General features: G+C 45.8%; 1 protein-coding gene across 2 annotated transcripts in view; it reads right to left on the reverse strand.

Moving 5' to 3' along the window:
• STRIP2 (striatin interacting protein 2) overlaps positions 1-6,084 on the reverse strand; it is a 44,283-nt gene extending 38,199 nt beyond the window's left edge. Inside the window, exon 1 of one of the 2 annotated variants that reach the window (XM_036864142.1) lies at positions 5,896-6,084. In XM_036864142.1, the coding sequence (XP_036720037.1) occupies positions 5,896-6,036 (141 nt within the window). In that variant the 5' untranslated portion in view covers positions 6,037-6,084. The remainder of the gene's footprint in view (positions 1-5,895) is intronic. The other variant, XM_036864143.1, reaches the window with a different exon arrangement.
• Positions 6,085-10,244: the final 4,160 nt, after the last annotated feature.

A 10,244-nucleotide genomic window follows, 5' to 3' on the forward strand; every position in this document is an offset into this window, starting at 1 on the left:
TGTCACATACTATGTGACCTTGAACAAGTTACTTAACCTCTTTGTGCTTCAGTGTGGTATAAAAAATGTATTTGGTCTTTGCCCCCTCACCCACCTTCCTGGCACAGAGCTCTTAAAACCTTTGGAATTTCCTGAGTAGTAGGAGTGTCTGTTATTCATAAGGAGCTCCTGTCAACCATACTTGAGTTTATGCTAATGAGGTGACTCAGAGTGAGAGTTTCAAAAAAGGGGCTCCAGGGAGGGGAGGAGGCTGGAGACTGAGTTCAATCAAGTGGCCAATGGTTTGACCAACCATGCCTAGGTAATGAAACTCCATATAAAAACTCTGAAACAATGTGATTTGGGCACACCAACGTGCTAGGAGGGTAATGCCGCAGAGAGGGCATGGAAATTCTGCACCACTCCACCTCCATACCTTGTCCTATGCCTCTCTTCATTTTGTCCCTGAGTTGTATTCTTTATAATAAAATTGTAGTCATAAATATAGCACTTTTCTGAGCTCTGCGAGTTGTTCTAGCAAACTATCGAACCTGAGGGGGACAGTCATGGTAACCCCTGAATCTGTAGTTGGCCGGGCAGAAGTGCAGGTAGTCTGGGGATTCCACTGTGGCTGGCATCTGAAGTGAGGGCAGTCTTGTAGGACTGAGCCCTTAACTTGTGGGGTCTGTGCTAACTACGGGTAGTGTCAGAACTGAATTGGTATCAGGGAATTGTTGCAAAATGACGTACTCAGTTTTCTCATCTGTAAAACGAGGATAATTCATAGGGTCATTGTAAGGACTAAATGAGATAATAGAGGAAAAGCACTTAGCACACAATCCAGCACCTGGTAGCACTATGTGGACAGTTACTCTAAGAATTTTACTTACTCTACTTATGATTTTAATATTATATTATAAAGGCATTTTTCTCATACTATTATTATTTTTTTTAAGATAAAGGTTTACTTTTTTAAAAATTAATATTTATTTATTTAGGCTGCGCTGGGTCTTAGCTGTGGCACACAGGATCTTCGTTGCCACATGCAGGATCTTTGTTGCAGTTTGCTGGATCATTAGTTGCGGCATGCAGAATCTTTAGTTGCGGCATGCATGTGGGATCTAGTTCCCTGACCAGGAACCCATGCATTGGGAGTGTGGAGTCTTAGCCACTGGACCACCAGGGAAGTCCCTTTCTCATATTATTATAACTGTCACTTTAAACAGCTAAGTGAAGAGCTCCCTGATGGCCTAGTGGTTAGGATTCTGGGCTTTCACTGCCACGGCCTGGGTTCAGTCCCTGGTGGGGGAACTGAGATCCTACAAACTGCACGGCACAACCAAAAAAAAAAAAATTTATTAAAAATAAATAAATAAACAGCTAAGTGGACAGATATCTATTGGCTTACTTAACCAATTATCTATTGTTGAACATTTGTTTTTAATTTTTCTTTACTATATACATGAAGCTGTAATACACTTATAAATTTTTTCATATTTAGGATCTTCTCTGACAGTTTCTTATAAAGGAAATGAATGCATCAAACCTTATGAATATTTGTATGGCTCTTTGTACATGACAAGTTGTTTTCCAAAACCACTTTATGAATTTACACTGCCAAAAAGGTGATTTATGTTTAAATCCACTATAGCAAAGATTTCCAAACTTCTGGATTACAGGGACCAGTAAGAAAAAAGAAAGGTGGATGGTGGAGAATGACATAAGGTTGTTGATGTTTTATTTTCTAAGTAGAAACTTTAAAAATCTCTTATATATATATAATTTTTAAAAATCGTTTAATACCCCCAAAATGCAAAAGACAAAATATCAGAATAAAAGCCATTAAAAGCAGTGAAGCTTTTTTTGACTGTAAGTCAAAGTATAAGTAAACTTTACATCATGTCCCAACACACACAAAACTGGAACAGAAGTTTAACAAAATAATATTTACCACTACTATATGTGATACACCAGTACTTCCTATTAGTCTATTTCTTTAAAAAAATGTTGGGATTAACCTCCAAGATTTACAAGCAGCTCATGCAGCTCAATAACAAAAAAACAAACAACCCAATCCAAAAATGGGCAGAAGACCTAAAGAGACATTTCTCCAAAGAAGATATACAGATTGCCAACAGACACATGAAAGAATGCTCAACATCATTAATCATTAGAGAAATGCAAATCAAAACTACAATGAGATACCATCTCACATCGGTCAGAATGGCCATCATCAAAAAATCTAGAAACAATAAATGCTGGAGAGGGTGTGGAGAAAAGGGAACACTCTTGCACTGTTGGTGGCAATGTAAATTGATACAGCCACTATGGAGAACAGTATGGAGGTTCCTTAAAAAACTAAAAATAGAACTACCATACGACCCAGCAATCCCACTACTGGGCATATACCCTGAGAAAACCATAATTCAAAAAGAGTCATGTACCAAAATGTTCATTGCAGCTCTATTTACAATAGCCAGGACATGGAAGCAACCTAAGTGTCCATCATCGGATGAATGGATAAAGAAGATGTGGCACATATATACAATGGAATATTACTCAGCCCTAAAAAGAAATGAAATGGAGGTATTTGTAGTGAGGTGGATGGAGTTAGAGTCTGTCATACAGAGTGAAGTAAGTCAGAAAGAGAAAAACAAATACAGTATGCTAACACATATATATGGAATCTAAGGGGAAAAAAAGGTCATGAAGAACCTAGTGGCAAGATGGGAATAAAGACACAGACCTAATAGAGAATGGACTTGAGGATATGGGGAGGGGGAGGGGTAAGATGTGACAGGGTGAGAGAGTGGCATGGACATATATGAACTACCAAATGTAAAATAGATAGCTAGGGGCTTCCCTGGTGGCGCAGTGGTTGAGAATCTGCCTGCCAATGCAGGGGACACGGGTTCCAGCCCTGGTCTGGGAAGATCCCACATGCCTCGGAGCAACTAGGCCCGTCAGTTACAACTACTACTGAGCCTGCGCGTCTGGAGCCTGTGCTCCGCAACAAGAGAGGCCGCGATAGCGAGAGGCCCGCGCACCGCGATGAAGAGTGGCCCCCACTTGCCGCAACTAGAGAAAGCCCTCGCACAGAAACGAAGACCCAACACAGCCATAAATAAAAATAAATAAATAATTAATTAAATAAATTAAAAAAAAAAATAGATAGCTAGTGGGAAGCAGCCGCATAGCACAGGGAGATCAGCTCCGTGCTTTGTGACCACCTACAGGGGTGGGATAGGGAGGGTGGGAGGGAGGGAGATGCAAGAGGGAAGAGATATGGGAACATATGTATATGTATAACTGATTCACTTTGTTATAAAGCAGAAACTAACACACCATTGTAAAGAAATTATACTCCAATAAAGATGTTTAAAAAAAAAATGTTGGTCTCAACTCACAGGTTACTCCCTACAGTTTGAAAAACATTGTTTTAAATTACATACACCCTTTAAATTTAACGTATTGAACTACATTTTATGAAAAACTCACTTCAATGCCTTGAATTTTCCTCATTTTGCTACAAACCAGTTAAACTTTGTCAAGGACTTTGGGAACCACCTAAAGCAAGGAATCTGGCTGTAAGAGGTCTGAGGTGAATCCTTTGGTTAGGTTAAGAATCTTTTTATTAAGCAAACAATCATTCTCTAGCTTCCTTTTAAGCTTAGGATATCCATACACTAAGCCATTGGGAGAGGGTAGGTCAACGGTGCCCCTATAAACACAGTGATGTATGAGGCTCTGTTGACTTGTGCCAACAGTAATTCTCTTCCAGTAATTCCTGAAGCCCTAGAGAGGAAAGAAAATCATCCTCCCCAGGACTGTCTTCCACAGGAATGCAAAAGGAGGGAGGGAAGGAAAAGCAGATAGTCATCTATCTGAGAGTCAAGCAGAGAGTCTGGCACCTGGGTGTTGTGATAGGGGATGTAGTGACAGGTAAGAGCAGCTCTCCTGCTGCAGTGGAAGGTGAAGGAAAGCTAATGTTTCCAGCCAACCTTTGGGCAGGCAATGAGCTCAGATGGTGAGGATCACTGCAGTTGCTCATTTCCACATGAAAAGTGCAGCTGCAGACAATCAGGCGGTAAACTGTGGTGCAGGTGGAAAGCTCTGAGTCTCTGGATACTGAACTCACTGGCAAGAGTAAAACTATCAGAGCCTTTTCCTGAAGGAAGACTTGATAGGTAGGGAAAAAGCCTCCTGGTTCAAGAGGAGTTTTAATTCACCCATAGAACATATCATTCCAGATTATTTTATTCACTCCCACACTGTCTGTCTCTCCACCCCAACTGTGGAGAGACTGCTGTATGCCTAGCACCTAAAACAGTGCTGGGCATATAGAAAGGACTCAACAGCTACTGAATTAATAAAAGACTCATCCCCCTGCCCCATCCCCCAAAAACCATCTGAACAAGAACGATGTCTCTATCGGGGAAGGAGAAACAGGGTGCCCTAAAAGGCCAGATTCGTACTGAGGCAGGGAGGGAGATGATATGGTGCATAAAACCCTGATCCAGTATGGCAGGAGGGCTGAGCTCTGCCTCTGAAAGGTGGTGTGATTTGGGGGCCAGTCTTTTCACCTCCGAGGCACTTCTCTCTTTTATAAAATGGGATGGATTCCTGCTTGTCTGTATCAAAATGGAAAGCATACATGAAATCCCTTTGAAACTGAAATACAATTCAAATGGTAAACCGCGGACTGGGATGCCTAAGGTCTGGCTTCTACTACCAGTGCTGTCCCTTGATGATGATGATGATACAGTACTAAGAGCTACTGTGTGCTAACCAACTACATGCACCGTGCCTGCACTGACTTAAACAGTTCACATTCAATTATCTAATTTTGACTTTATCGCAACCTTCTGAGGCAGGTAGTATTAACCTCATTTTACAGAGGAAGAAACTGGAGCTCAGAGGCTGGCAATCTGCCAAAAGTCACACCGAGAGTAAATGGTAGGGCTGGGATTCAAAAACCTCAAAAACCTGCTCTGACTGAACCCAAAGCCTGGTACCCCTGGCCACTGTGCCAGATGTATGACCTTCGGCAAGCTACTTCTGTCTCCCACTTCCGTCAAAGCAAGGGCGAAAACCCGGTGACCTCTACAGACCCTTCCACATCTGACATTCTGTGGTCTGATTCCCCGCTCAGATCCGGTTCTGCTCTTGGCTAGTTGATGGAAGCTGGCTGGATGAGGGGGTTGGAGTGAATGTTAATTCACTCCTTTCATCCTCCTAGTTAGGGTTTCTTTTAAGAAGAGGGAACATTCATACTCCTCTCTGTGGGTCTGTATCGTGCGGGGGTCCATCCACTCGCTCCGGTACTGCCCCGCCTGACTCCTGTATCATTAACCCTTACGGGCAGGGGGCCTGATGTCCGTGGAAAGTGCTCCCTCAAGTGCTCGCCAGCACACGGGGGAAAGGAGAAGGGCCCAAGTCACGCGGCTGCTCTGCTCGGCTCGGGGCGCCTCGGGGTGGGAGGGCGGCTGCCCCCACGCCGGCCCCTCTTCACTGCGGCCGGGCTCCGGCCTCCCACCCCTCAGGCCACTCACTTCACCTCTCCGCGCCTGTTCCTCCTCTGTAAATCGGCCTTACGAATTACCACTCCGGGGGACTACAGCGATTAAGTGAGATAAATATGTGAAAGTATATCACGCTCTATCTTCGCGCCCCCAGAGGGAGGCCAGAGGGCTAGAAAGCCCCCGACCCGCGGCAGGAGACGGGCGGAGAGGGTCAGGGGCTGCAGAGCCCGGAGTTTAGGCTGCGGCGGGCCCCGCAGGCGCCCGCTCCGAGAGGCGGCACGGGGCGCGCAGGGGTCTCCCGGCGGCGGAGGGGGACGCGACCGAAACACCTCAGCCAACGCTTCTAGCTCCGGGCGTCTCCCGGTCCCAACTGAAAGCTCTCCGGGCTCCTCACCTCCGACTCCCGCCGCTGGCTTCTGAACGTTTCCCGGCCTTTAGGCACCGCCGGCTTCCCTTTGCCGCCGCCGTTGCCGTTGCCGTTGCTGTAGCCATTGGCAGGCGGGTTCCCGGCCCCGGGTGCCGCAGGGTCCTCCATGCGGCTCTCCTCAACAGCTCCCCTCTACCGCTCTGCGCTCTCTGCCAGGGGTTACCCCACAGCCGCCGCGCGCCGGGAGCCAGGCCCCGCCCCCTCCACAGCTATTGGTTGAGACCTTTCTCCGCAGCCCCACCCTGCAGCGCGATTGGCTGTTCGACCTCTCTGAGCGGGACTTGGAGGGGGCTCATTCAAGGGATTTTTCCCCCCTCTTTTTTTCCCACTCCCGCGCCGTCGCTGGTAGCCTGACACTCCTGGGTCGGCTCTTAGCTCCACTTCCCACGTCCTGGGCCTTGAGCTCTAGGTGGTCAGCTCTGCTTCTCACTAGGTGTCCCTCAGCCCTCACCCCCTCCCAAATAGCGACCTTTTCGGGGAGCTCTAGTCTCCGCCTCCTGCTCCACTGCAGTCTTCGTTTCCCCAGTATCACAGACCTCTGCCCCCAAGTCCTGGCTCCTGAATACTTCCCAAATCCCGCTTCAGTCGAAGGGGAGGGATGGCACCGCCGGGTGGCCAGGGACACCGCAGGAAACGAGCGACTCTCCCTCTCTGGAAGCTGAGATTTCAGAGGCGAACTCATTCCACTCGGAGTGAGGGCTTGACTGGGAGACTGGGGGTTGAGGGGTGGAGTAGGGCGTTTTTACTTCACTGAAATTGCTGGTGCCTTTCCGGGCTGTTCCTGGCCATCTGCCGTTCTCCGCTGAAGGGGGGCATCTTCCTCATGGTATGAGCTAGGGAGTAAAAGTTGATTGGAGAACAAATCCCCAGCGCCACCTGTTCCCCAGTCCTTTCCTTCATTCTAAGATCCTTCCTAAGAGCTCAGTGTTACCTGGGGCAAATGAGGCTGTGTGGTTTGCCCACTTTGGAATTTACGTTAAAAGCGTCTTACAGTAAACACGTGTGCAGTCTGGGATAGTAATAGAAGCCCCAAACAAGATGGGGGGGATTGTTGAACTGCCACTTTGTTCCAGGCATTGCGCTAGACTCTTTCCAGATATATCTCTCCTACAGGTTGTTTTCACTAATCCAATATTACTGACAAGGAAACCAGGACTCTCAGAGACTAATTCCTCCTTGCCTGCAGTTCCCAAGGTATCATATTCCAATATCTTGTTTCAGTGTCTCTCACTGGAGGAAATTCTGCTCTTCTCTTGGCTAACTTCTATTCTTCCTTAAAGATTCTATTTAGTCATCACCTCCTGCTCCAGAAAGCCTTTCTTTTGACCCTCATCAACCCACTCAGGCTGTGCTGGTGTCAGCCAAGTCTGCCTGGATCCACAATCCTTATATTTTCTACTATATCCTCAAAGTAAGGGGCCCAAAGGAATTATCCCCCCTTCTTGTATCATATCTCTCCCTCACACTTTCCTCTGCTAATTAGTAGGTGACAGATCAAGGCAGAGTTGAGAGTGAGCACTCCTTGGAGATTTCTGAGTTCCTTTCTCTCCCTGGTCTCCAACATCTCCTTACTGTACCCACCCACAATTTTCCCTTTCCTCTCCCATTCCCACCTCCCACCCACCTCAACCTGGATATAAGCTCTCTGAGAGTAGCTTTTGTTCATCTGTGTATTGCTCATTTCTGTGTGTTTAACACAGGGTTTCTTCTGTACTATCGACTGAAAAATGTCTTGTCGTGGGGAGCTGTTTTGTGCACTGTAGAATGTTTAGCAGAATCCCTGCCTCTCTTCACAAGATGCCAGCAGTACCCTCCCCCTAGCTGAGACCACCAAAAATGTTTCCAGATATTGCAAAATATCCCTGGGTGGGGTTGCGGGGGGCAAAATCTTCTGTGGTTGAGACCCGCTGGTTTAAACAGAATTGAATTGATATGAATTTCTAAGAAAGTCCCTGGCTCAAGGCCTAAACTATTTGATTTTGGAATTTTTTTCAGGGTATAATTTTGTTAAACTCTTAAAGATTCATACTCTGCTTTAAAATTCACAACCCACACCTAGCTCATCACTGCTTCAGTGTGGTAAACCTGCCACAGCACAGCCCATTGGGGCGTCTTAATAAAATAATTAATTTTCTACCTTCCCTCTTCCCAGTACATCTCCTCCTAAGCAGTCAGAGCTCTAGGATTGACAAGCCCAGAACTTCATATTCTTTTGTGAGCCTAGTCAATCATCAGGAGCCCCAACAATGGTGACATACAGGAGTGGCTACTTTTGAGGTTTTGTTCTTTTTCCAACCTATCCCTAGGGCCAAGGGAGCAGAGTAATCTTTAGTTGGGAGTAGAATTGAGGACAACAGATCTCAAGTCCCCTCTGGCCTTTATGTAAATCCATTTGCTGAGCCTAGAGCTCCATCTGGCTTCACTTTGGGAGATGGGGTTTAAAAAAGCGGTGCTATGGAGATTGCAAAGAATCAACATGGGAAGAGACCTCAATCCAGTATCTTTTCCACACTGCAGTGTAATGGGAGCCAGTAAAGATCAGACAGCTATCTGATCATTAGAGGCCCAGACTTTCAGAGCTTATCATAAGGAGGAAGATATCTGGAAACAACTACTGGAAGAAGTAACAAGAAACCACACATTAACTGAAAACTTTGAAACTCTGGGCCATGTAATTGGCACACACTCAATTTCTTTTAGTTTATTTGTCAACAAAGAAGTGACAGCCATCAACACCACTGACCACAGAGGTACCCATAAATATACCTTGGAGCTAATTACGGACTGGTCCACATCTTGCAGAGATGGCTCCAGTGTGGAATTATTTCTAAACCTACACTACCACTTTCCCTTGTACCCAAACTCAGGTATTCTGAGGCTGCTGGCAGAGGGCTAGAGGTATAAATAGGTATAGTTACAAGGACCAAACATACCCGTTTCCCCATATAAGCACTCCACTTTAATCCAGAGGTTGGATATGTGATTATATAGATAACACCTGGCATTGAAAAAGCTTAAAAATAAGATTGCAGGAAGTCTTAAAATACCTAGTTTTTGAGGGTATCGGGCAGCCAGGATAAAACAGTACAATAGAAAAAGGATAGAATACCCTCTTTGCCCTATAAAGAGCACATGTGGGTGTAATGAGGCAATTCAGGCTGTAGGGCTCTAGGCTGAGACAAGGAATCAATATTCACGTAGTACCTAGTGTTTGCTGGGTCTGTAAGCAGTATTTTAAAAATTAAATCAGGTCATTAAATCTTTACTCTAGGAGATAAGCATTATCCATTTCACAGGCAAGAAAACTGAGGCTCTGAATGGTTATATCATTTGGCCCAGTCACACAACTTGTAAATGGTAGAGCTGGTCAAGTCAGCCTGACTCCAAGCTCTTTCCACAATATCACGAGATTGAGAAACTGCACAGCAGTGGGCAGCCTGGGATTACCCTGTGAATCTGAAACTAAGACCGAGGCACTCAAGTTTCCATCCTTCACAAAGGAGGAGTCAAACCTTGCTGTAGTGGAGCAAATCCTGTCAGCTGGCTCATAGGCTCCATGCTAGCTGCTGCATTCTCCTTTGAGAATGGGCCACCTTTGAACCATTACCAATTGCCCAGGCTATTCCAGCCCTGCGGCCCTTAGTTTAGACAAACAGAAGTCAAAGTGGCATGAGATTCTGATAGGGAAGAAAACATCTTGCATACAGGATATAGAACTCATTTAGGTTGTCAACTAAAGAAAGTGGCTATCTTTAGTAGCTATTTCTCAAAAATGGCTGCTCTACTGGTAGTTGAGAAAGAACAGGCAGTTGGACTTATCCTCTGGTTATGATTTAGTCAGGCAAAACCTGACTTAGAGACAATTCTCTGCTAGGTTCATTTCTTTCTTCTCTTTGGTTGGATGTCATAGTCAGGTCCTGTAGTCAGGGTCTTTTGGTCCCAAACCACAGGATGCTGCCTTTCTGTGCTCTCCAGCTTATGGCAGCACACAGAGGGCTTGGGGGACCAAGAACCAAGCTTTAGTTTCTCTTCCTTAAGCCTGTACTTCTCAACTCCCCAGAGTGGTCGCTTTACGAAAGCAGGTTCTTTATACACATAATGGGGTGGGCAGTGGGTGAAGGGTGATATTTATGAGTGGAATGACCCACCATGGAACAAGGGACTCAAGGCTAAGGACACTTAAACATGCCTATTGGTAAGTGCTTCAGCTTTTCACATCCTTGCGCTACAGCAGGCTCTCTAGCCTGTTGCCCAGAAGCCCCTCTCATCTCTAAATTCCTAGTTCACTGAAGCAAGGAATACTCTCAGTACAAGAA

Source organism: Balaenoptera musculus, chromosome 9 (genome assembly GCF_009873245.2).
Source record: "Balaenoptera musculus isolate JJ_BM4_2016_0621 chromosome 9, mBalMus1.pri.v3, whole genome shotgun sequence".
NCBI classification, from domain to species: Eukaryota; Metazoa; Chordata; class Mammalia; order Artiodactyla; family Balaenopteridae; genus Balaenoptera; species Balaenoptera musculus.